This window comes from Cuculus canorus, chromosome 3, assembly GCF_017976375.1.
Source record: "Cuculus canorus isolate bCucCan1 chromosome 3, bCucCan1.pri, whole genome shotgun sequence".
NCBI classification, from domain to species: domain Eukaryota; kingdom Metazoa; phylum Chordata; class Aves; order Cuculiformes; family Cuculidae; genus Cuculus; species Cuculus canorus.
In genome coordinates this window covers 51,771,086-51,797,488 of record NC_071403.1, presented here as the reverse complement: position 1 = coordinate 51,797,488, position 26,403 = coordinate 51,771,086, and the positions used below count along the sequence as shown (strand labels likewise).

The following is a 26,403-nucleotide window of genomic DNA, read 5'->3' as shown; positions in this document are numbered from 1 at the left end:
CACGTAGCTGGAGAGACCTGGCAAAAGGGGATGCCCATGTCATGACGGAGACAAGTACACAATATTCAAAAGACCAGTGAATAACTTACTATGCCTGTGAGATAATGCAAGATTGCTAAGTTTACTAATGAGGCACATAATAAATGAATAATTTGCTTACGCAGAATCATGCGGTGGTCTATGTATTTAATTAGAGGATCCAAAAGAACTGACAGTCAGAAAGATATTTATAATACAAAAAAGACATTATATATACATATACACACATGAAATATATCTATATATATCTATATAGATATATACGAATCAGTAAACTTGAATAGTGCCTTTATCAAGATCATCTTAAGGCATTCAAACATTTTACTATGACATTGACCCAATTTATTATCTTTTTGCTTTGGCTGAATTAAAGCAAGCAGATTAAAGGTCTGATCTGAAACACCAAAAGCATCTGAAACCAAAGCCTAATAGCATCTTGGTTGACAGCATCATCATCTAAGAACTCGCCCACTGCACTGCCTGATAGCTGAATAATATTAAAAGGAGTCTAAATAAATCATTCCCACTCACAGCTTTGCAACAGCAGAAGTCAGTCTCAAAGAGACTTTCTAGCCGTATATTCTACAAATTCTATTACAAATCGAGGATAGAAAAGATACAGCAAGAGGGCCTGCCCTAGGATAGACTGCCACTGAATATCAAATAGTATTTACAGTACAATTATAGGATTATAGAACATTTTATAAATACAATTAACATGTATACAAGGGCACATAAAAGAGAAATTTATTTTCATGCTTTACAAAGTGAAAGTAACCTGAACTAAAACTCACTGCAGAATTTCACAGCGGCTGGTTAGGAGCCTCTTTTCTCAACTGCCCATGCAAACCAATCCCCATCACAGGTCACTAGTGAAACACCCATGTTATAAAAGCAGCAGCTATGAAGAATCTCAAGACTCTGAATGTACGTATGAAACATGACATTTCAAAACATGGGTAAGATATGGCATGTTGGAGAGTTGTGACAACATTGACGTGTAACTAACTTTCTCAAGAGAACTTGGACCATAAGACACTGCATTTTTGCAAGGACATATATAATACTGCAGCATACAGGTGGCAAAATTCAAACAAGGTATATTATAACTTCTAACACAAGATAACAGAAAATGCCAGAAGCATCTGCCAAAGTCTAAAGATGTGAGCTCTTCTTATATTTGTCTAAAAATGGTAAACTAATATTTAATATTTCAATACTCACATGTCCTTAAAAGATGCAATAATTTCCTTTAATAAAAGCAATTGGGTTTGCTTGAATAGAACTGTGGTGCCTTTACAGGACCCCCCCCCTTTTTTTTTTTTTAAACACATTGGGTAAAGACCAGTTTTAAACAGGAATATACCACAATATAATGCAGGCAGAGGAGAAATGCACTCAGATAAAATAGCAATTTTAACAGTCAATTTAATGAAGAATTGACATTACTTTCTCTGCACACTTCACAAATGGTAAGGCAGGCTTGATTAAATTATCTTCAACCAGTAATATATTATACTTTACTTCAAGACAAGTAGACCAGTTTTACTGGGATATTTACTACGAAGGAGGATAATCTTAAAGTTTATTTACACAGAAAACAATCTTTTTTTAACATAAAATGGAGTAGTTATACACTGCAGCCATTTTATAATATTTAAGCTAGCCAAAATGAATCTTAAAAGCTATTCTATTTCAACAGCCGTGGAACAGGCAAACAGAACATGAATTATTTTATTAAGCTAGAAACTCCTTTTCATTACAGACAGTAGCTAATGACCTGCTTGAGAAAGGAAGATTATTTTACATAAGCAACTTGCAACCATGATAAGCACTTCACAGAAGAGGGGTGAACTTCCACAAATGTTGTCTCCTGTGACCAAGTCTGTTTTAAGAAGTTTCCCCTCTGCCAAACCTCTTTACGGCAGTTCACTCCTTTATGTCAATATAAATCACTTATTGGACCACACTGGAAACTGGATCAGTTTCCAAATGCTGAACATAGTTTTTTCACTGATCCAGAACTTAGCACAGTGCTACAGACAGTTGCACTGGCACGAAGAGAGACACTGAACTGGAAGACAAGACAGGGAACAAATGGCCAGAACCACACAAGAATTTCTTAAACCAGCTTGGTGAGAAAAATAAACTGGCATTTGCTGCAAGAACAGCTATGAACACCAATTTCATGATGCTCAGATGCCAGCGTAATGGCACAAATAATAATTTAAAAAAGCAGTAATGCTTACAGGCACATTTTTAGACTATCCACTGGAATTCAATTCCAAGGAGGAGGAAATGTTTTAAAAGACATAACGTTTACTAAAAATAGTGCATTTTCTTCACCACTGTGTTAGCTTCAGAACAAAGGAGAAGACAGATAAATCCCATAATTCTTTCTGTCTCTCACCTCTAACTCTTGCTTTTGTCTCAGGGAAGCTGCTTAGGGGGTTGCCCCCTCCCTGCTACCCACAACATCAAGAGGCGCAGCGCCCTCGCACCGTGAGACCCAAGGCGATGCCTGCTCACCTGCTGCAGGAAACTATGAAAACAGCAATGCGGAAGGCACCAGGCACAGTCCTAAGCTCCTAATTCTGTGCCGAACTCGGTGGACCACTGAAGCTGTACTGACGGCTTAGAGGGACTGGTTCATGGCGTTTCTCCTCACCGTTTGTGTGACTAGGAGGAGAACCATTAAAGCCAAGTGAAACTACTGTCCACAACAGTCTCAAAAGCCATAATTTACAATCTTTTCCCATTACAATCTCAAACCTATAATAAAGAAACTATCCTAAATTTTATTTTTCAAACTAAAAACTCCAACTAGAGCAGAACTGTACACACTTTACAGTTTGGTTGTAGTCAGAAAATTAAACTAGATTTCAGGAAGTGTTCTTCCTAAAGTTTTTTTTCCTCTCATAACTATTGGAGAACTGATGAAAGGAGACAATCAAGTTGTTTCAGAGTAAGCAGTCGTCCTGCTTTCAGAGTATCAGTCATGTGCTACAGCATTACTAATGTCAAATTCTATTACTATTTAATAAGATACTAGTTCTAATATTTTCTCACTTTACAATCACTTTATTGCCACAACTGACACTTTCTGGTTCTGAAGCTGAGAACTATGTCACTACCACAGCAGCTGGAAACATTTCACCAGATAGATGGCTCAGTTTTTCCAACACTGTGAATAATTAGGCTAAACACAGTGAGAAGTGAGGGTGCAGCAGCCTTTTTTTCCTCTTCAGAATTGTATCAGAGAGCTTTATTAGTGTAACGTAGGTTTTATATTTGGTAAATGCAAGGAAAAACTGTCAGTAAAAATTCTGAAATGGAGACTCGTTTTCTAAAATTATTCAGTATATGTACAAATAGATACTAGGCATCATCTAAGTAAAAAAAAAAAAAACAGTCACTATTTCCTATTTTGAGTACTTAGAGTACAGAAAACTGATAATAAAATTCAAGTGGCTTTTTCTTTTTTTCACTTAACATCAAATCTCTTCTAAATTAAACAATTAACAATGCTGGAATAAATTAAAATTTGAGAAGGATCTCATGTTCTGGGGAAGCAAAATGTACAGAGAGGGAAAGAGAAAACACAATTTTTTTAGTGTTCAAAAAAAACCAACCTGTGCATTTATTTACTCTAGCAATCTTCTCTCAGTTCTCTTAGGAGAAGAGACTCATGAAAAATTGCAGCTGTAAAATAAGTTTATTTAGTTTTTAATCTTTATTCCTCTACTAAACATAAACCAGGTCACGATTTTGAACTCCTCTACGTGCCTGTTCATCATCATCGTCATCATCTGACTGCTGTTCTGAGTTTTGGGAACTACCATACTCGTACTCAATGGGCTTTGGATTGTTGTATGGGTAGCCATTGTCATCAAAAAATCTTCGGAAAGTGAATTCATAAAAGGCATGCTCAGGATGTTTTCCGTTTTTGTACCACCCGTTAAGTGTATCATTTCTGTTCCCTTCCTTATCATCATCACTCCACAATTTATCTGGATCAACTGGATCAAAGTTTGATGTGTCCGTAGGATGAGCGATTTTGGGAATGTAGAAAGCAGACTGTCGTCGTAGATCGCTTGAAAAATCAATTGTTTTAAAAAATGGATGAGCTTTTATTTCATCTGCACCGTTTTTGCCTAAGCGATCTTCTGGCCCTCGGCAGAGTTTAATAATAAGATCAGAAGCCTCTGGAGATAATTTAGCTTGAGGTGGAATATGAAGTGCAGTTTGCCAGTTGATAACCTTCAAAGCAAAAAGAGGCATTATTCTATTTACAATTTCATAAAAAGGAAAAAACACAGTGAAAATTAAAACAACCCCAAACTGCCACAAAGCAATCATTCAATGCATCTAAGTATTTTCACACTAGAAAGGAGAAAACACAAAGCTGCTCTTTCGGAAACGCAAGGAATATTTTGTCTGAAAATATGGCAAATCTAACTAAAGTTTATTTACATGCCAGATCTAAACTGGAGTCTGGCACGGAATCCTCCTGCTATAAACCAACAAGATACCAAAACCTAGCACCTGGAATTTAAGATTAGGCACATGGATTACAATCTTAAGAAGAAGGTAAGGAAAATGAATTTTGATTTATTTGATGCATTGGAAAGATTAACAGATTTAAGGTAAAAAAAAATATTAATACTGCACTACATCTGAGCCAACGAATATCTTTCAAGCTGAATGTGGTTTCACAAAAATGGCACCTGCAGAAGATTGCCCTAGGTGGTTTCTCTGAAACAGCTAGGGCTCAGGAAAGAAGGGATCAATGGCTCTGAGCTAGCAGTAACCCCAAGCAGCCACAGTCATCTGCTGCTTCTCCACCTTTGCATGCTTAGCACCTGCAGATACATCACCAAAAGAAATCCTCTGCAGGTAAGCAAACATGGAAGCCAAGTGGTGGGAAAAGAACACCCAGATGCTGGAAGAGGAGAAGAAAAGAAAGTGGAAAGGATAACTAGAACAGGTGCAAGAAGTGAAATGGAACGGCTGAGATCTGAAATGTGATTTTCAGTTGGCATATTTACTGCATGACTGGATAAAAAATATGAACATAATCCTTAAATCCCTTTACAAATTAAGTGCACCACCACAGTGAAGTTTAAAATCTTACTATAACATTTATAACATGCTTGGATAGAGCAGCACTCTCAGAAACCACCTTTGATTCCATTACAAATTAGAAAGGTTATGTGAATTTCAATCCTGCTTTTTCAGACTGTTAATGCCACACTTGTTATTAAAGCTACCTTCATTTGTGTTTCCAGTGGTGTTTGTGCCAGGAATGGAGGCTGCCCCACTAACATTTCGAAAAGAATTACTCCAACACTCCACCAGTCACATAACTGTGTGTAACCTGAAATGAATTCAAAACAAGGTATAAAAGATTTAGTATAATTTTGGCCTTATTATTTCTAAGAATAAGAAAGGTTCACAAGATAATTCTATTCAATATTTGTTTAAGATTTCCACACTAACAAGTATTTTTTTTTTTTTGTCAAAATATCATATACTTGGGAAAAGTGGCAGTGTAAGGAAGGTGAAGCAAGCTTCCCGAATATCAGTTACTTTGCAACAAGACTACAAGACAAAAATGCGTTACCTGTTCGTAACAATACTTCTGGCGCAATATAATTAGGCGTGCCAACAAGGGAATGGGCCAGACAGCGCTGATGCTGACGTGCTGCCCTACGTTCAAGCGGCTTCAGCCGATCCCCACACCTGCAATTTGCTGGGTCACCCCATTCATTGCTGAAATCCATACTGTCTTGACGTGCGTGATCACCTATAATTAAGTTAGATGCCAAAATCAAAGATTACTTTAGCTCTTATCTAGTATGAAATTTTCTTTACCCATTAACATTTCTTGTTATAAGACAGATTCTGTTTCAAATTCAGCCCTCGCTTTTGAGAGCTAATACAATAACTAACATCAGGATTTTGAGGGTTTGCTTATGATATAAAATACCAACTTTTGAGGACACCTTTTTTTAAGTTTATTTTTGACATAACTATGACAAAGTACCGAGTTTGATCTTTTCTCAGTTTTTCCTTAACACAACCACATTGTACAGTGCATATATTGTTCTTGTTCTTACTTAAAAAGAACCCCCCCAATATTTAAAGCATCAGAATCAACTTCTCTCCAGAGACTGTGTAACAGTCTGGCCTAAGATACAAGACATTTTGATAAAAACAAGTCAAAAGTCAATTAAAAATTGTTTTGAATGCATGTTTCTATTTTTAAAAATTAAAAACAGTAACCTATTACTGAATTTGTATTTTACCAGTCCCAGCACTGTCAATTTTTTTTCTCTAACTTTTTTTTAGCTGTTGTTTTAAGTAATTGAACAGGATTTTTAAAACCCTACTTAAATCTTTCTCAAAAATCAATACGTTACTCTAAAATGAAGTACATGAGACACTCAGAACTTGGCACAAGGTTTTTAAGAACAATAAAATTTAAAGTATCAGTCCTATCTTCAAAACAGAGTTAGGGCTGCTGTCTAAGCAATGACCTTGCTACTGTGGTGATTTTCTCTCTCCAAATTTCAGAAGCCACAACTGGGTTAAATGTACAGCAGCACAGATCATTCCTTCTCCCTTAAGGAATCAATGCTCATATTTACAAACTCTCCCTAACCAAATGTTGTTTTCTATAATTTGAGTGATATGCAGACATATTGTTAGAGGTGTTATTATTTAGAAAGGAAAGAGCACAATCATCTTTCTACCCATTTCTTATTTATTTCCTTGCAAAGAATGACAAGTCAATAAAATAACAAAGAAATCTTTTATATTTCTCTTACCACTCTGGTAGTATTTTGAATCGTGGGTCCATCGAAAACCTGTACAGAGCCCGAAGTCAGTCAATTTAATATGACCATCACGGTCTATCAAGATATTGTCAGGTTTAATATCTCTGTGGATGAAGCCCATTTTATGAACGCTTTCAACTGCACAGGTCAGTTCTGCTGTGTAGAACCGTGCCAGATTTTCTGGAAATACACCCATTCTAATTAGGAGACTCATCATATCACCTCCTGGAATGTAGTCCATTACGAAGTACAAGTTGTCCTTATCTTGGAATGAATAGTACAGGCGAACTACCCACTCGTTATCAGCTTCTGCAAGGATATCCCGCTCAGCTTTAACATGAGCAACTTGATTTCTAAGCAAGACATCTTTTTTCCTCAGAGTTTTTGTTGCATATAAAGCATTAGTGTCCACTTTTCTTGCTAGGCAAACTTCTCCAAAAGCACCAACTCCCAAGGTTTTAATTTTTACAAACATCGACTTGTCCATTTTAGCTCTTCTTAGCCGAATATAATTAGACTCTTTCTGACACAACATTTTCCTCATTTGATCTCGGGCTTCTGGTGACAATCCAACCTGTGCAGCAAACAGAATTAAATCTGAAGAGTGAACAGTACTCTTAATTCTTGGTGATCTTAATACTACAAGACTTGGGCAAAGCAAACCAAATACTTATATACAACACGGGAAATAATATTTAAAGGGTTTTGTTTTAATTTACACATTAGAACTCTACATACACATACAGGAGCGATAAAAAAACAAAATGTGACCACTTTCAACAGCAAAATGCATGAGGTGCCATGCACCAGAAGATCTGAGAAGATAAAGGGTAATTTGCAAACCACTGATCTGATCTTCACTCTTATCACATAACCCATCTCTTTCTAACAGGACTTCAGCCACACTCTCTACCACTCTCCACTCTACATACCAACTAGTCCAGCACACCAATGTCTTTTAAGTGGCTCACTCCTCCCCGTGGTATCAATTCTTGTCTCTCAGCTGTGGACACACCCCTATCTTGAATGAACACCCCTGGATGTTCTGGCCAACACCACTACGACTCTGACAGCTGAAACACTCACAGGCTACACGGATCTCCTACAGCATGGAAACCCTTATCTACAGGAACCACACTGAGCATTCTCACCATATTCCAAGCTGGGTTCCTCCTAGTGTATTTTGCTGGCTTCAATTCCTTTACAGTGCCATTCAATTCCAGTGCCATTTTTCTTGGCAAATTCCAGGCCCTGGGATCAGACTGTCCCTTCTTCTTGGTTTTAATGTGAACACAATCTTTCTTCAGTTTTTATTTTAAATATTCTTTCTCTGTAAGTCTACCACCACATAACCTGATGTTCATTCCTTCTTTTGTTTTCTGTCAGCATTTTTCAGAATTTTATATGCTGTCTTCTACATAGCATCTGAATTACCTTATTTGCCTATCTGGCTTGAAATCATCACCCTAAAGCAATGATTTCTAAGTTCAATCTACAGTATTACCTTATTTTTTCCTTGACACTGATCATAAAATTACACATGGCCAAAGTGAATCCCTGCAAACATCACAACTGTTACTCAAGCACTATTCTAGAAATTTTCAATTTCTTAGTGTCACATCTTATCAATTCTTGATGCCAAAATCTTGCTGCTACCATCTCCTCAATGGTTCGAATGTTTAAGATTCTGTCTGCACAGCAGTATGTAGGATCATCATCAGGATTAGGTAACCACTAGTCTAGGCCTGTATAAAGTGCATGCTAATAGACTTGGCCTAACTTACAACTTGAAACAAAATACAACAGATGTGACTGAGACAAAAGGTGAGATCAAAGACCAATTAAATATCAATCAACACCTTAAAAATGCTTTCAGGGTACTATGTCACCTATTAAACAAAATACTGTTAAAACACAGAAAATTTCTACAGGCATCATAACAAAAATGTATCCAAAGGAGATGCAATTAGGAAAATGCATACAAAATGCTTATCTAACCAAACTTCACAAAGAATATCAAGTCAGTAAGATTTAAATGGGTATGGTTCTCTCAAATGTGGAACAAAATTTTTGGTTGACATCAGACAGTCAGTGGTTGGGACTGTGTAGGAGTAGTTTCAAGACTGGGCGCAGGAAATAGGTTCAACTCCATAATCTGAATCAAGAAATTGTCTTTCTGAACACGTTACTGCAGGAACATTTGGGCACTGTCTTCCAGGACAGAAACACCTCAAGTTTCCTGTCAATGGGCACGCTGAAGGTACACTTCAATGCAGATGGAGGAACGTTTGAAGACTTACAAATGTCAAGGAGACATTTGAAGACCTGACCCTGTTAGAGTTCAGACAACGGTGGGTCACCTTCTCAAGTCCTGTCTGTACAGCTACACCTGCACACAAACTGAACCCCAACGATCAGTCAGAAAACTGCAAGGAATATAACTGATGGCAACAAAACCGTGGGAGGAGTGAGACCCAATGCTGTAATTAATCATTGCAAGGCATACAAAAAGAGTCTCCCAAAACCTTGTAGCTTTACTTTCTAGTATCTGCTCTGTAGCTGTTGTATCCTCACACTTTTGTTGTAAAAAGGCAGACTACTTACTGCAGTGTGCCATCTCTCCCCCCAAATCTTCACTTTTTCCTATGACATCCACTAAAACAAATGCTAATCACATGCTGATGGCTCTCTGCAGGGCTGTATTTTCCCTAGAACTCTCCTCAGCTACAGCATTTACCAAAAATTAACCAACTCTGTCAGCTGCACAAACACCCAATTATTCCTAGGCAATGCCAGACTTGAGAGCTTCCTGAAATGATCTCTCTATGACATTAAATAATTCACTCTCATTTTGCTCCCTTCTCATCTTGCTGTGCCTTAAATCATGACTTAATTTTCTCTTTGCAGCAAAGATGTCTAGCATAATTCTTGGCCAAATTCATGCATCTAAATTAAGTATTTTTGAGACAGCTCCACTCTGTTCCCTAGGAAACCTGACAGCATAGAAATATGTCACCTATGCTAAACAAACAGCACCCTGTGAAGGTAGGTATTTCTTAGGAATGCATTCTGGTTATTTTTTCCTTACAAAAATTCTTACCAAAGAGGAGAAAAGGAGGGATTAAACCCTTTCCATGAGGTAATGAGCTAGTTTCCCTTTCTCCTTTTCATGAAGAACCTAAATATAATTCACTGTTGTGGGATTCCTCTCCTATACCCTGATGAAAAAGGAGAAGTCCACTGCAGAATAATATTCCATTTTCCACCCTTCATCTTTAGTTAAACATCCCGGCTTTAAATCTAGTATAAATATTATAAATTGCATTTCACATAAGAAAAGACTTTAAATGCACAAGAAAATTATCAAGAAAAGTTATATCCGTGCTTTCATATAAGTAATGCTTATGCTTGCGATACTATGGAACACAACACAGTAAGAAGGGAAAGTGAAGTTTGCAAATCCACATTAATTATAATCTTACATTTAAGTACTCAAAAATAGTCAAAATAAATTCATGCTTAATTTTGATGCAGGATTGCATGCAAAAACCCTCTAAAAAAGGGATCATGCTATTCTTATTAAATACTATTGCTCCAGAATCTTACTTGTCTACACAGGGATGGAGGCTACAGAGTTCAGGAAAGCTTCCCACACCTTAACAGTTTAAATCAGCTGTTAGTGGAAGTGAAAAGGAAAGAGAGAAGACTAAGAATAAAGCTCTAGAAAGAGTTCCAGGAAGAAATCTTGCTAACATTTACATTTCTGTGATTAAGTAAACATTTACAAAACACTACAGCTTACAGTAAGACTTTCCAGAGTAAGAAAACATGGATTCAGAAAACAGCACTTCAAGAAAGTGGCATAACCCAAATATATTCTTTCATAAAATAAATTAAAAGGTACATAATTTTCAACTACAATTGCTAAGAAATACATGTAAGGTAATACATCTGGAATTTCCATTTCTGCAAATCTTAATTTCACCACTTCCCACTATTTTCCCTTTTGAAATGACTTATGTATGCATCAGCTCCTCTTTTTACCTATAAATAGACTGCTGACTGCACGTAGGCACACAGAAATTGATTTTGCATGTTTTTTTTGGTCTGTTTTTTTATTATCCCATTAAATTATCCCTTGGTTAAACATACCGTTAGAGCCTGGATTATAAAATACTTAGGCAAAAGGTACCTTGTCTCTCCCATTCAAAAATCTGTTAAATATTGATTTTTTTAAATTTTAACTTAACCCCCCCATCACTACTGGAAACAAACTGCAGAATGTAAAAGGTATCACTGCTTGAATGACTATATTAATGCACTAATTAGCCTACCACTTGTCCCTGCTTTGCTTGTACCTGCAGCGTTTGCTTTAAAAAAATGAAAATACTTTAAAACTCATTAAACTATTGCATACAACTCACTCAAAAATCAAGATTAAATAGAGCCGTAACAAAAAAACTATGAACCATGTAGTTAAATCCCAGTTCATGCAACAGTTTTGCTTCTGCTGCCTTATCATATATGAGTCAGGTGAACAATATTTAGACTCGCAAACCTCTTACTTTAAAAATTTAATTTCTAAAAATACAATGAAGTATGTAAACACAGCAATGAAGATTTTACCACATCTCAAACACAAAACCTAAAAATAAACTTCAATACCACAATATACAACAATGCTCTATTTATCTGTACTATTTAATCATTCTACAGTTAAGACATATTTATTAAAATAAACATGGGAACAGTTCTAGTCATTGATTTAGAGAGAAGAAAGAGTTTACCCGCATCATTTCATTCTCTAGCTGTTTTTTCCGATGCAAACGCTGCTGATGTGACTTGAGTATATTCTCCACATGCTGCTCCATGAAGAATTTAAAGGCCTGAGGGGAATAGCTTTGAATGCGAGACTCTCTTCTTTCTTCATCTTTCTTATTTTTTCTGACAGGAACAGGTGATGTTGTAATTTGTTTCTTTTCTTTATCTGTCGAATCAATACATTCGTAATTCTTTTCATTCTCATCCTCCTTGGACAAAATAGGAGGTTCCTCCTTGCTGAGCTTGGGTCCTGTCTCGTGCAGATTGACAGAGGGATTCTGGTGTAACAAGTGTTTTGGATACGGTGGTGGGGGACCTTGGTAATTTGGAGCCTCTGGAACAGGAGACATAACTGCCATATTTGTAGATGGACTCTCAGAGAATGGAATGGTCTGAACAGTTTGCACTGGTTGTGGCATCCAGGAAGGGTGAGTCGGCGCTAAGGCAGTCTGTAGTTCTGGTTTTAACACACGCATGCTTTTTACTGGTTGCTGAATGGGAGCTGGCGTTATAGCTGTTACTGTTGTAGCAGAAGGCTGCGAGCTGCTAGGGTGACTCTGCCTATTTCCATGATGGTTGTTGAAAGAATTTGAGCGTACGGGAACATTGGGTTGCCACGTAGGCATGTCATGCCCATTACCAGGTGATGACTGCGGCTGCACCGGGGAAGGCTGTGACCAGGACGCAGGTATTCCAGCTACATTGGTATTATAAAGTTCCATGTTGTGGCTATTTCTATTTGGCACCATCATTGCCTGAGGAAGATTCCCATTGGTGTATGCTGAAGGAGGAGCAGATCCTCCTGCCTGCATCTGTAGTGCTGTGGGACTTTGCCTGTTAGTTGGATTCATGGGGTATGGGGGTGGTTGGCGACTCACTGAGTTCCCAGATGCCACATTCTGGTGAACTATGAATTCTGCCTGACAATTTCCATTTTGCATTCCAGCTCTTCCTGAGGGAAAGCTATATTTGCTGTTGGCAGAACTCTGCATGATTATTGGTTGCCTGCCAATGGGGACAGCGCTCATACCTCTCTGACCCTGCGTGGAAGAATTTATGGGTGGAGGATTCATAGGTGGAGGTGGATAACCATCCTGCCATGCTCCTGGTGGCACTGGAGAAATACGGGAGATCACATATTCCATGTTTCCAGAGTAACGCTTTGTTTGAGAGTTTGATTCCCAGGAAGGAGGTGGAGGAGTCGTTCCCCTTGGAGGGGGTGTCTGTCCTCGAGGAGGTGGAGGAGGAGGAGTAACACTCCTTATCTGTGGTAGAGGTGGGGGATTCACTCGCTGTCCATTGCCAGGATGAGCCTGAGCAAATGCTGCAATGCCAGATCCAGATAACGGCCTCCCCACATCTGGCTGAGAGCTGGGACTTTCTGAGCGATAAACCACACCATCTGCCAGGGAAGGGCCATGCCGCTGAGGAACCAAGGACTCCTTAGAACCCTTCCAGCTCTGCTTGCGGTTAACTGATTGCTGTACAGTCCCTGCTTTTCCAAGAAGCAAACACAGCATTTACATTATTAGAAGTTATTTCTATTTACTAATTTGAATATTTTATTCTTATTAATTAATTACTTCAGAAATAGGACAAGAATTCTCTGACATAGCATAATCCACTGTACTTCACATGAAAAAGTTACCCCTATCTAGTAAAACACAGCACGCTACACTAATATACTCAGTACACAAAATAAGAGCAAAAAATGCAAGGAAACTAGAGTGTCAGTTTTTAGAAATCAGTTTTCTGATAATGCATTTTGCTTCAGTTACAGATGCATTGAGTTTTTAATAGAAAAATTGTAATATGCAAAATTATTAGGCACATAATGCATTTTTAGTCATGCATAAAAGCAACTCTCAGAAAAGATGTTCAGTACAAACACAAAAAAACAATAGCAGGGAAAAACCTCTTTAGTCATGTCGCTATTCCTTCCAGTTTAAGATTTATTAAAAACTGTATGTTCTTAATACTAAAATTTAACTGGATGCTGTAAAATCAAACAGCCCGCTTACACCACTGTGTGTATCCAAACTTCTTATACTCCTTGGATGCAAAACCTGATTAGGTACTTACTTTTTAAAAGTTATGTCTTTATGAGTAAAAGTGTTATATAGAGACAAGAATGAAAACTGTATGAAAGCAAAATGCAAAGGGCCAAACTCTACAATACATTTATTTCACAGATGCTATTTTGCATTATATGAACAAAATCATATGCAAAGAATGGAAAGTGCACCCAGTCTCATTGTGCTTTTTACAATGTTACTACCGAGATACAAATACAGGACTGCAACTGCTGTAAGTCACCATATCTTTGGTAAAAGAATGTGTTAATTACTATATCTTTACAAGTAACAATGAAAAACATGGCTAAATGGTGGTGTTTAGCTAGCAGTTTCATACAAACACCAACTAAGCCTGCCTCAGACCAAATGAAAATAATGCTGTACTTTGCTACTCCTGACTATGAATCTTTCCTTATACCTATACAGTCAATTTAAAACCTAACTTTACAGTGCTAGTAGCTCAGCACTCAACTTCAGTCAAATTGAAGTTCGGTATTTCTGCTGCATTTGGAAGTTACTGTTGTTTAGGTGTATGCTACTATAGCCTGTTAGAAAAAGAAAAGCATCAAGATCCATTAAAAATGTGCTTGTACGTGTTAAGAGAGCAATAATAGCAAGTTGAAAAATTCTGACTCTTTTGCTACTAAAGCTATAGTCTGTTCCCTACAATCTGTAAAAATATGAAGTCTGCCTTAAAAAAACAATAACAAAAAAATCTGGAACCAAGCAGAAAAATAAGCAGAGAGAGGATCTTGAAACAGGAGATCCTAAAATACAAATATTGTAGCCATACGATACATAAATAAATACACACCAAAATAGACATACATAGTGCTGCTGTGTGCAAAGAGAGTGAAGAGAGAGACAAAAAATTAAAATAAGAATTAAGTGCTCACCACTAACTTCCAAGTGGCACCTGACACTACAAACAAAATACAGGCATCACACTAATAAGGAACAAAAATTACTAAAATGAGATCTGAATGTCATTCCTTATATAAAATACTTACACAAAATAATAAATCCATGCACTTATAAAAAGAATCAGTTAAGAAATTAATTTCAAATGCACCTATCTTTCAGAAGGATTACATTATATACTTCACATGCTGTTTTTAAAAGCAAGAAACCTGTGGTTCAACATCTCCTCTGTTCCATTGTAAGCACATAAAGGAGTAATTTGCAATTTTATAGTTTTCACCTAAACAAATATACTCAGTGAGTTACTAGGGCTACACATACCTGGTGGTTTCATACCTGTGTTTACAGGTCGCGCTGCTGCTGCAACCATCTGTTCCCGACGAGGGTCCTGGTAGCTCATTTTACTTATGAACTCGATGGCAGCTTCTATACTACGGCTGTTAGTTTGTCTAAGAGCTTGTATAACCATATCCTAAAGAGAAAATTACATACAAAAAGTAATTTAAAAGAAAGTGGCAAGAAATACAAAAAAATCATGGTTATTTCTCCAGTAATTTTACCCAAGTACATAACTGATTTCTCTCAATCGATTTAAAATTATTTTTAAATTTTTTTTTCTCCACAAAAGACTCTCCAGAACAGTCTGTATCGTCAGGAAAAAAGTTAACTTGTTGAAGAATTGCAGTTTGATGTAAATTGTGTCATCTTGCTGTTTGTACAGTTTCCTTATATAAGCATTTATGTCTGATACAGACTGCCCTGGTAACAGCTAGTTGCGTGATGACCAGAGGTCCCTTCCAACCTAAGTTATTCTACGAAAGATACCCTAATGTGAAACTCAGAACTTGGGGTTTTGCTCATTTTCCTTCAACTTGGCATGACTTTTTCTCAACAAATATCCATTAGTTTCTCCCTAAGAACTCTTCCTGATGAAGACCATTATTGGGAGAAATTCTATTATTTTTGTGGCAGATTTCATCTCTGTGTTCTCAGAGATTCAAACACAAATTTTGATACAATGGTCAATCCCACCTCTGTCAACAGAAAACGTATTATGAAGCAGTGGTTCTTCCACCATCTTGAATGAGGTCAGAGTCATACAAAGGGAGCAGAATTCCAGGGATGGTTAGAAGTATCTCCCATTTATATTGAGCAGGATTTGTGCAGCTGACTCAAAAAGTTTAAAACAAATCCACAGTGTAACTCCCTATAATTAGGCAGATTGTCTTTAGTGATTTGTTATGGGTATACTTTGTCATATCAAAGCAATCATTTCAGTTCACATTATGTTTTAACAGGTTACCCAAACATAACTACTAAAAAAAAAAAAAAAAAAAAATCAATGGGACATCAAAGATGGCTCTGAAGGGAAGCAGACAGATTCAATTTCAAATTTTCAAATTAAAACCCACATTTACCATGTACCAGTATATAAAGGTCGTCTACCACGAGGATTGAGATCCCCTTTTTATGAGTAGCAGAAAGACAAGGGGTCATGGGCATATGTTGCTCCTAGGGAGATTTCGACTGGATGCCAGAAGAAAATTTTTCACCATGAGAAGAGAGTTAAGCATTGGAATAATCCCCCCAGTGAAGTGGCAGATTCCTCTACGCTGGACACAGAAGGCTCAGCTTGACAGGGTGCTGGGTCATCTCAATTAAACTATATATCACCTAAAAGGTTGGATCAGATGATCCCTGAGGTCCCTTCCAACCTGGCATTCTATGATTGTACAATGCACACAGGCATGGTGCAAGTATAAATCTTCAACGCTACAAACATAGGAAATAACATACAGTCTTCAGAAACAATAATTAAATTCAGTGAACATAGCAGAACCTTAAAAAAAGGATTTTCAAATTAAAATAAAACCATACAAAAAGGTTGTCACAACCTTTACAGATCAGCTGACACTGTTGGAAAAAGTGGATACAACTCTTGATCTCACAGCTCCTTCATGAGACAGTTGAGCCTGCAACGCTTTTACCACTACAGGCAAGACTGATCTGTCGCAAACATTTTCAGCACCAGGATGCTACCTGAGCATTGTGCAAACAGAAGATTAAATTGTCCAGAGTAATTAAATTCCAGTTTGAATATACATTTAAAGGAGCCATCATTCATTTCTACCTATCAACTTGAATTTTCTTCTTCATCAGTTTCAAACCCAAATTTACTGTCCTTTTACCCAAGTCACTCTACAATATAGAAACGTAAATCTACAAGTTCACATCACCAAACTGCAAAGACACACAGAATGGCAAAGCAGAGAACCAGCTATATTGCAAGATAAAAAATTTAGCTCCCTTCCCACTAACCAGAGGACCTAAGTAAGAGCCAAAGGATCTCTCTCCCCTCAAGCTAAACAACAAAAAACTTGGTCTCCTATGTGACATGAAGCATTCAACATCTTGCAGACTACTGCCTTAAACAGAACATACAATGACCAAAATTAAAAGCAAAAGAGATTTCCTGAAAGCTATTTAGGAGGTAATTCTTAAAAAAAACCCCAAGCACGATGAACTGCATTTTCCCATAATTACTATTGTTATATATATTACTATCTACACACACACTATATATATATACACACACACTCCTATATATATCTACATCTGTTCAGCTTTAACCCTGACTACCTACTACCTGAGGGGCAGGGGGGAACAACCAAAATATTTGTGACATAGAGTATATATCTTTAAAAAAAAGGGTAAAAAATAAATTCATTATGTTTCCAAACTTCAAGTGCTGATCAAGTTACCAAGCAGCAACTCAACAATATGGCAAAGAGACAGACTTGTGTTGTTACTTTAAACCCATTTTCAACAACTTAACGAAATCTCATTAAAAGCTGAGATGATGAAACACTGCTTATAGAGAGAGGTCCAAACCAGAGCAAATTAAAACAAAAAAATGGACTTGATACCTAGCATGTCTACAGTACAGGCTAACTATAATTACTAGGTAGGTTCATCTCTATAGAAAGCCAGTAATCCACACAATACGACAAATTAAGAAGTTCCACACTTAATCTGCTAAATCACAAATGAGCCTAATGGAAGCCGGAAACAGTGCAGACTAGCTGCTTACAGCTGGCTAACAAACTCCAGCTTTGATCCAGTTCATAAAACAATCCCAGTTCAAAACACATTCTCATTTCATTCCTACTTATTATCTGAAGTACCACCCACCAAGAAAAATACTCTACTGCTTCAGCTGTATCTGTTCCCAGTAGTACTCACGAGCCAATGCCATACGGACTACTGCAGCAACACAACTATGGGTTAACACATGGCAGAAACAGCTTACATTGGCACTGTGCCTGAAAAAAGGTCCGTATAATCACATCCTGAGACTTCTCAGTTGTATCCCAAAACAAAGGGTAGGAGCAAAAGGCTTCAAGACACAAAGGATTCATCAAAAACACCAGCTTAAGATATCCTTCTAGTTTATTACCCAGTCACACACCATTCTTCAGTTTGCAAATCTTACTGCATGTTCAACCTGTAAAAACAGATCTGAGAATGAAGCTACTTAAAAAAAAATTAAAAAAGGATAAAACACAAACAAAACAGAAACCAACCTCAGTGACAAACTGTGAAGCAGAAGCAAATTATTACAAAATCAATTATTGTTGCAAAATTCTTCCAGTCTTACTGAAAAAGACAGCCTGGACTGTTTATTTGAGCAAGGAAAGGAATGTGAAAAACCACTATCAGCACCTGACACTGCAACATTGTTGAGGAAAAGCCACTTGATAGTTCTGGGGAAGCTCACTCTTTGTAGAGATAGATCTATCCAATTAATGAAGTTTCAGAACAGCACAACTCGTGAAATAGTCACTGCTGCAATCCAAGCGTTCCTGGTAAAGGCAATCCCTGTAGCGGTACTGTGCCTTTGTAAAGATGACTAGTTTCCTAGCTATTTTTAAAAAACTGCATTTATATTCAGGTTTACAGAGACGATATGAAAACAGGTGTAATTGATGTAAAAAACACAGGAGCTATAGATGTATTTATTTTTTATTCCTGGAAACCGCCTTTCAGACTCCCTTCACTTATTAAAATGAATGAATGAAAATAAGTTCATTATCAGTAATTTAAAAAATAAATTGAACATTTTTTTCCCTGTTCTTATAATAAATATAACAGTAGAATAATTACTTATGTCCAAGATTTTCAAGAGACTTGACATTTTTGTCTTAAGAATATACTGCAGAGAAGAGTATCTGCAACTGGTTTTGTCAGGTACCTTGCTATTTTATCTGTAATTGACGAAATGCACAAATTACGGATAGCTAGATTTCCTTCTCAACACAGCTGGAGTTTCTATCTGCCACCGATGTAAAAAGCTCATTAAAATTAATTTCTGAATTCAGAAATTTCAATCTAGAATGTTATCAACATTTCTGAATTGAACACAATCCAAAATTCCATTGAATATCTGAGGCAAAATCCATGTTGTAGAGTTCAGTCCTCTGCCTAAAATTATATAAATAACTGAAACAACCTAGCCCTACCACATAAGAACTGCAAAAGACACTTAGAAAAAACAAGCCAAGCCTCTCTGAATCCTTCTAATCCTCTTCTTCAATCCCCACTATTACCAGCTTCATGTTCTACTTAGAAGCCTACCAGATTCTGAAGAAGCTATTTTGCTTATCATATGCTCTTCAAATATCCCATCACCGACCCTCCCTCCAACGTGCACTTATTGTTTATAGTTAGCAGAACACCGAATCTTGAAAACATTTCACCTCATCAAAGCCAGCAGCTTGTAAGTCTTGCAGCATTTGTCGATTAACTTCCGACGTTCCTTTAACAGCCGAGGTTGTTTCATTTGCAAAAGGCAGAAGCGAGTTTCTTATCTCCTGCAAAACTTTATGATACGTGACAAATTTGGGAGGATTTCGGCCTTGTCTCGGATCTTCAGATAACATTTTGCCCATGCTGTGATCAGCTTTAGCAACATCCGAGGGTTTAGGTAAATTCCTGAGGCTCTCTCGTATTTCCTGTAGCATCTGCTGGCTGCTGCCAGTATAGTTACTGGCAGGAAAAGTCTTAGGCCTCATTTGTCTATAACCTTCTGGCTTCTCACTTCTCTTCATGAAAACATCTATGTATGTAACCTTCACCAAGGATTCGCACACACCGAAGTTCAAGGAACACAGGCTGGTAGCTGCAGAACTCGTGAAAGCAGTGATTCTTCACTATGAAACCGTGGTTTCTGTAGCGCTGGAGTCTTTCGCAACCCTAAATAACTACACTCTGCAGAAAATAAAAAAAAATCGTGTTATAAACAGCAGTGAAAAAGTTCATAATGTAGCACTGATACCAATGAAATGTTGACACCCAGCACTGCCTTCCCAGTTGTTATAAGCATGCCAAGCAACTTCTTCAGGCAGTCTTACTCAACCTAAATCACAAGCTGTGGTGGGCTTCTAACAGTCCATTAACAAACAACATTTTAGGTGCTTCCTAACAGTCCTAATTTGCAAAGGATGTTGACGGACTAAAGAGCAACTCAGTGTGGTGGACAAAGCCTTCAAGAGCAGATATGACCTGCTGTGTGTGCCAACCCATCACCACTTATTCACCTTCCCTTTCTGCTGGGGGCTGTCTCCATTCATCACCCACATTCTCTCCATCAATGCCTCAGTAGCTGAAGGTGCCGACTTTCAAATCCCCTAACTGTTCAACAATTCTAACACCAAGCCCCACAAACAGACAGAAGTACGTGTATCGGTGAGAGTATATAAATACCACAATCTTACCCATTCTTTAGCGGTGACGTGTAAAAAATACACACTTGCCTAGTTCATTGCACACAACTTTATGACTTCTTGTACCATCTGCCACTTAATCCTGTTTAAGGGTTCAGTTTTCTAAAGCTGCCACAGACTCTGAGCTCGAGTCTCCTTTAATCAACCTTTGTCAATAGTTAATTCTAAAATTTCTTTTACTTAAGGGAAGATGAGAGCAACGGGGAAGAAAGAAAAAGAAAATTTAATCAAATTTTTTTTACTGTAAAATTGTTTAACAACTCAAGCATCAAATCCACCAAGAACATAGCTGTGACATTTGGGAAGGAAAACACAACCTCATGCCAAACCCTAATAAATAACATGTGCATCTTGAAGGAGCTGACTCATCAGGGAAAGAACAGTGTGCCTGCAGAGAACTGAAATCTCCGCATTTGTGCTATGCACTGGTTAGCGCTCCAACTACTGTAACTGGTATTATAGAGGACAAAGCAACTGAAGTGAAACACTGAAGAAGTTGAGCGCATTTGCCTCTTCAGAGTATCACTAAATAAAATCTTTGCAGTCTCAACAGCTCCACAGAGGAAGACGAGGTACAAAGCTAGTGCAAGATACAAAATTGCTATATTTTAGCACTTTCTTCTCTTCACAGGCAATTAGAATGGTAAAGCCCAACTCACGCTGCTCCTTTACTACAATGTGATATCTAAGAGTAGCAATATTGAAATATCCTTATTTTCTTGTTTCTGTTTCTCCAATCATTAAAAACTTGTGTTCCCAGTTTTCTGAAGGATTATTTTTGAGGATTCAGATGTCTAAGTACCTTCTGTCTCTTAAAGAAGTAGTCAGTAGATAAGCGTTTCTCAAATTAAGGATGAATCAAACAGGTGTATAAGTTTTACACGGTCTCTACAAAAGTCACTCTTCACTCAGGTTTCACTTCTACAATATTTGCACTGTCATAAACCAATTAATGATTCAGTGATCGAGGAAGACAATGACAAGTCAATATCAAAAAGGACCCTCTAACACACACGCAAATTATACAAATTGAACACACATGCTACCCATATATGAATAAAACCTGAAAGCTTTAAGTAATATGTAAATAAGGACTGCAAAAAAGAAATGCAAGGGACAACCACATAATCCCATTCTCCTTGGGGAACCACTTAAGAGATAATATAATTTCTCTGATTGAACTATCTAAATCTTAGGTGGTGTAACTATATATACAAGCTTTTTCACCCTGTGATAGCTTTGAAACCCTCAATAAATGTAATATGGTAGTTACACTAAACTTTATTCCTGCAGTTTGGCAGCACAAAATTCTTCAGTAGTCACTGAATAAGGAAAAAAAATCACAACATGTAGATCAATTTTAATAACAAACAGTGCGGTTTTGCTCGAAGTAATAAGAAATCTAGATTCAGCAGAAAGTACGTCACAAGAGAAATTAAAATGTAATTTAATTTTGGGCAATTCCAAAATAATTTTCAAAGCATGTCATACTTAGTATCACATTGAAAATACTTTTTCAGTAACACTTTTTCCAAAGAAAAAGGAGTAATAATATTAAGGCCATTTTACCAGTTATGCTATGGACATTCCTTCTCTTTCCAAGAGACTCGCTTCAAAAAAAAACACGTGTTGAATACCCAAGTGCGAGGACATATGCTAGGAGCACTTGAAAGAATCACTGCCTCCAGAAAAGTGAAACCTCTGGCATAAACTCATCCCAAAACATAGGACAATAAGGCTAAATATCTTAGAGACTCGGTAATCTAGATTATTTGTCCTAATTCCACCAAAATCAGAAGTAAAGATTAGCTCACCACTGGCAGGATAATGTGGCTAAAACAGTTGGTATTGATCTTGTCACATATATACCAATGAGAGAAGAAAAAAAAAAATCACATACAAGAGTTATTCCTTTTAACAAGTTCCAGAGGCCTGAAATTCAGGAGAAAACAGTCATTTTGCACCTATGTATTTTACTGTAATTTCATACCATACTTCAATGCTCACTTTATAGTTATACCACGGGTAGATGACATAAACAAATGTAATCCTCCTAAGAGAAATTGGGGTTAAATTAACAGGTCACTTGAACCCTAATTCTGGACACCCACAGTCTACCACCAAGGGGAAAAAAATAAGCTTCTGCTCCGATTTGTTTAGGTGCAAAATTGGGAATATCGTACTTCTTTCTAAAGCACTCTGAGAACTTTAAGACAAGGAATGTGTTTGACAGCTATTATTTTTGCTGGCATCTACAGCATAACAGGATATGGACTAAGCAGTCTTCAGAAAAAAGCTGCGTTTTCATGTAAATTTTTAGCAGAAGCAGAGCTTTACCAGTGTAAATCAGCCAGCCCACTTATCTCCCACAAATTACTAGCGCCAGCACAATTGTTTGTAAGGCCACACAGACTGAATCAAGCTAAGGAACTTACTCAGAAAAATAGTAACTTTTTTCTGGTGTGTTTTTCCTTCTGGCAGCAGTGCTGGGAAACAGTTTGACGCATATGTGAAAATACAGCCTTAATTGCTCAGAAACCTGATTAAATTGGTCCTCTGGTTGAATGAAGTACAAGAAAGTAAGTATTGCTACAGTTCACCTTGCTTTACATATGAATCTCAAATCAGAAGTCACGTCCTCTTGCAGACACCTGCACACACTTTTAAACAAGAAAGTTTTGACTGTTCAATAAGAAATGTATCTTGATTTTGTACTTCTAGCACACACACACTAACTGTATCCAAGGAAACTAAGGTCTGCTCCCCTTTGCAGTTTTGTGTCATTAAATGTAAACGATAGATCTGTTTGTTAATGCAGCTGTTTCTGCTGATGAAGTTCTCCACTTCCCTAAAGATAAAAAAATAATTTTTCATTTCTTTTCAATATACAGTGATAAAGTATTTTCCTCTACAGGTCTAACAGTAAGGAAGAAAACTCCACAACTTGTCCCATTAGAGTATAATCATGAAAGACTAGAGTTGAAAAAAGGCATTTGAGTGAAAACACAGAATAACTGCATATAACTGTCAATAAGTTTCAAGTTTTTACGGGGAAAAAAATACATGGCTTTGTAATAGACCAGTAATATTTCTTATGTCCAAAAGTCCTGAACATACTTTTAAATATTCATATTCCCAATTAAGTATTGAATGCCATACATTAATCTATTTTGCTTCCCTCTCTTGTGTACCTATTCTGATAATGTTTTAGGCATAATCACAACCCTTTATTGCTAGTAAAAAAAAGCAATCAAGAACTTGGGAGACATAAAACTATGTTTGTAGGGTCTTGGTTCAAAACAACACAAGGAAACTGTTCTTCAGATAACAGGTCACTGAGCCATAAAGCAATCTGCCAAATCATGCATTTCTAATACTAAAAGTTTCCCTAGAATGAGGAGAATCATAGAACGGTTTGGGTTGGAAGGGACCTTAAAGATCATCCAGTCCCAACCCCCTGCTATGGAAATGGAAACCTCCCACGAGACTAGGCTGCCCAAGGCCCCATCCAACCTGGCCTTGAACACCTCCAGGGATGAAGCATCCACAGCTTCCCTGGGCAACCTGTGCCAGTGCCTCACGACCCTCATAATGAAGAATTTATTTCTACCTGAAACTAGTAAATAAACACAACTATATACTGTCAGGGAAGACTGAGCTGCAAAGACAGGAGGCCAGTGGAACACTGTGAACACTGTGCATTCACTGTGCTTGCTTCCATTCTTACACTCTGCTATATCCTCTAACAGGATATAGCAGGACACAAGCCCTTCTTGCGTGCACAAATGCATTCTCACTCAGCCTGGGCAGCAGCAGGGGTTGTTGCCAGAGCACCTAGGAGCAAGTCATGTGGCTCCCACCGAGGAAGAGTGATCCCAAAATGCTGGCAAATAAGTTCTCTAAGACTCCTTTTGGAGTTTCAGAAAGCAAGCATCCTTTATTAGGCCTGGGCAACATGAAGGAGTGATCTTCATCAATCACGTGCAGCAAGACAAAAGCTGATTAGAGAATATATTTCCCACTTACACACATATGGATATATTTTCCCAGAAATGTTGCAAATATTTTATTACTTTCCAAGGACTAATTTTGATCATAGAATAGTTTGAATTGGAAGAGACCTTAAAGATCATCCAGTTCCAACCCCCTGCCACAGTCAGGGACATCCCACTAGATCAGGCTGCCCAAGGCCCCATCCAACCTGGCCTCGGACACCTCCAGGGATGGGGCAGCCACAGCTTCCCTGGGCAACCTGTGCCAGCACCTCACCACTCTTATTGTGAAGAAATTCCTCCTTATACCAAGTTTAAATCTGCCCTTCTCTAGTTTATAGCCATTGCCTCTCGTCCTACCACAAGCCCCTCCCCAGCTTTCTTGTAGCCCCTTCAGGTACTGATAGGTCGCTATAAGGCCTCCTGGGAGCCTTCTCTTCTCCAGGCTGAACAAGCCCAACTTTCTCAGCCTGTCCTCGTACGGGAGGTAATGTTATTATGAACGTCACAACAGTGAAAAGTCTTGCGCTTTGGAGCTGGCTCCAGCTCTGCCTGACCTTGCCTTTGAGATACAGACTCCAAACAGAGGTGATCACAGAAGACACGTCTGTTCAGCACAGAACATACCGAACACAAGGTGTTATCATCTCCAAAAAATGAACAGCGTCTGGAAAAACACTGAAAGAAAACACGCTATCAGTGGGACATTCCGTCTACCTTTCAACAAATACAACTACTTCGACGAAACTTAACTCTACTGCAGCTTAAACCAAAAATATTCCACTTTTTGTCTCAGCAACTACTTCCCGCGTCCCTGCGGCGGCTCGGGCCGGTCCCGGTGCCCCAGCAGCACGACAGGACACGGCGTTTCGAGGACCCCGGCGACCGGGAGCCCCGCGGGGGGACACTGGGCCCCGCCGCTCCCGAGGGGCGAGAAGGGCCCGGGACCCCCGGAGTGAGACCGTCACAGCCTCCCCTCCCGCCACCGCGGCCCCCCAACCTGCGGCGACGCTCGGTCCCGCTGATGACGACGACGTCGCCCTCCGCGATGCCGGCGGCGGCTCCTCCTCAGTCCCTGTCTTCTCTCTCTCTCGCACCCGGGGCCTTCAGTTCGGCGCCGCCATTTTGTCGGTGCCTCCGCCGCGCGATGCCCGGAAGTGGGCGGTTCCCGGCCTGCCCTGCGCGCCCCGCCCGGATGCGGCGCGGCCACCACCCCCGTCCCGAGCCCGCGCGCCTCTGACCCTGCCCCGGGGCGCCGGCCCCAGGGGAACCCGAGGGGCTCTACCCCTGTCCGTGGTCCTGATCCTGCCCGGGCCCCAGTGAGCCCGGGCAGCTCTGACCCTGCTTCTGCCTCTACCCCTGGGAGCCCGAGGGGCTCTGCTCCTGCCCCAGGGAGCCCGAGAGGTTCTGCTCCTGCCTCTGCCCCAAGAAGCCCGAGAGGCTCTGCTTCTGCTCCTGCCCTGGGGTGCCGGCCAGAAGGAACCCACTCGGAGGAGCTGGGGGAACCACAAATGACAGCTTCCCCCCTATCCCCACCCCGCTTCCTCCTGGCAGGTTCCAGGCGCTGCTTTTTGTTCGTGCGGAGCTCTGGATCAAAACGCCACTTTTCTAGTGGAGGAAAAATGTTTTGCAGAGCCTCCCTGAGCTGGTTAATGCCTGAATGAAGGACATGCTACAGACCAACACGTGTAAGTCACCAGGAAGGAAACCCCATCAGTTGGCCCTTGGAGATGCATCGTGACTGATTTTCTTTCCAGGCAGAGCACTGCATTTCAAACAAACCAGGAAGCACACGTTAAGAAGCTCCATCGAGCCCTGTGGCAACTCCATACATTCCCTGTATGGAACAGCCTTGTCCCCAGCGCGTCATCCATGTCGTCCCACTGGACAGACCAGGAATTCAGGTAAGGTACTCTTATCACAGGCGGTGATG

At 38.9% G+C, this 26,403-nt stretch overlaps 1 protein-coding gene across 5 annotated transcripts; it reads right to left on the bottom strand.

The window, feature by feature from the left end:
- Positions 1 to 155: 155 nt before the first annotated feature.
- Positions 156 to 25,611, bottom strand: LATS1 (large tumor suppressor kinase 1). 5 transcript variants are annotated; one of them, XM_054062483.1, is made up of 9 exons: positions 25,471 to 25,611; positions 25,098 to 25,148; positions 19,453 to 19,963; positions 15,017 to 15,167; positions 11,666 to 13,194; positions 6,870 to 7,452; positions 5,663 to 5,845; positions 5,310 to 5,416; positions 156 to 4,299 (listed from the first exon to the last, which is right to left on the bottom strand). In XM_054062483.1, exons 3-9 carry the CDS (start codon positions 19,801 to 19,803, stop codon positions 3,784 to 3,786), a joined length of 3,420 nt encoding a protein of 1,139 aa, XP_053918458.1. In that variant the 5' UTR covers positions 19,804 to 19,963; positions 25,098 to 25,148; positions 25,471 to 25,611; the 3' UTR covers positions 156 to 3,783. The 5 variants fall into 5 exon arrangements, with proteins under 5 accessions (XP_053918458.1, XP_053918457.1, XP_053918459.1 ...); XM_054062482.1 differs by lacking the exon at positions 25,098 to 25,148; XM_054062484.1 differs by lacking the exon at positions 25,098 to 25,148 and having other exon boundaries at positions 11,666 to 13,191.
- Between the last annotated feature and the right edge of the window lie 792 nt (positions 25,612 to 26,403).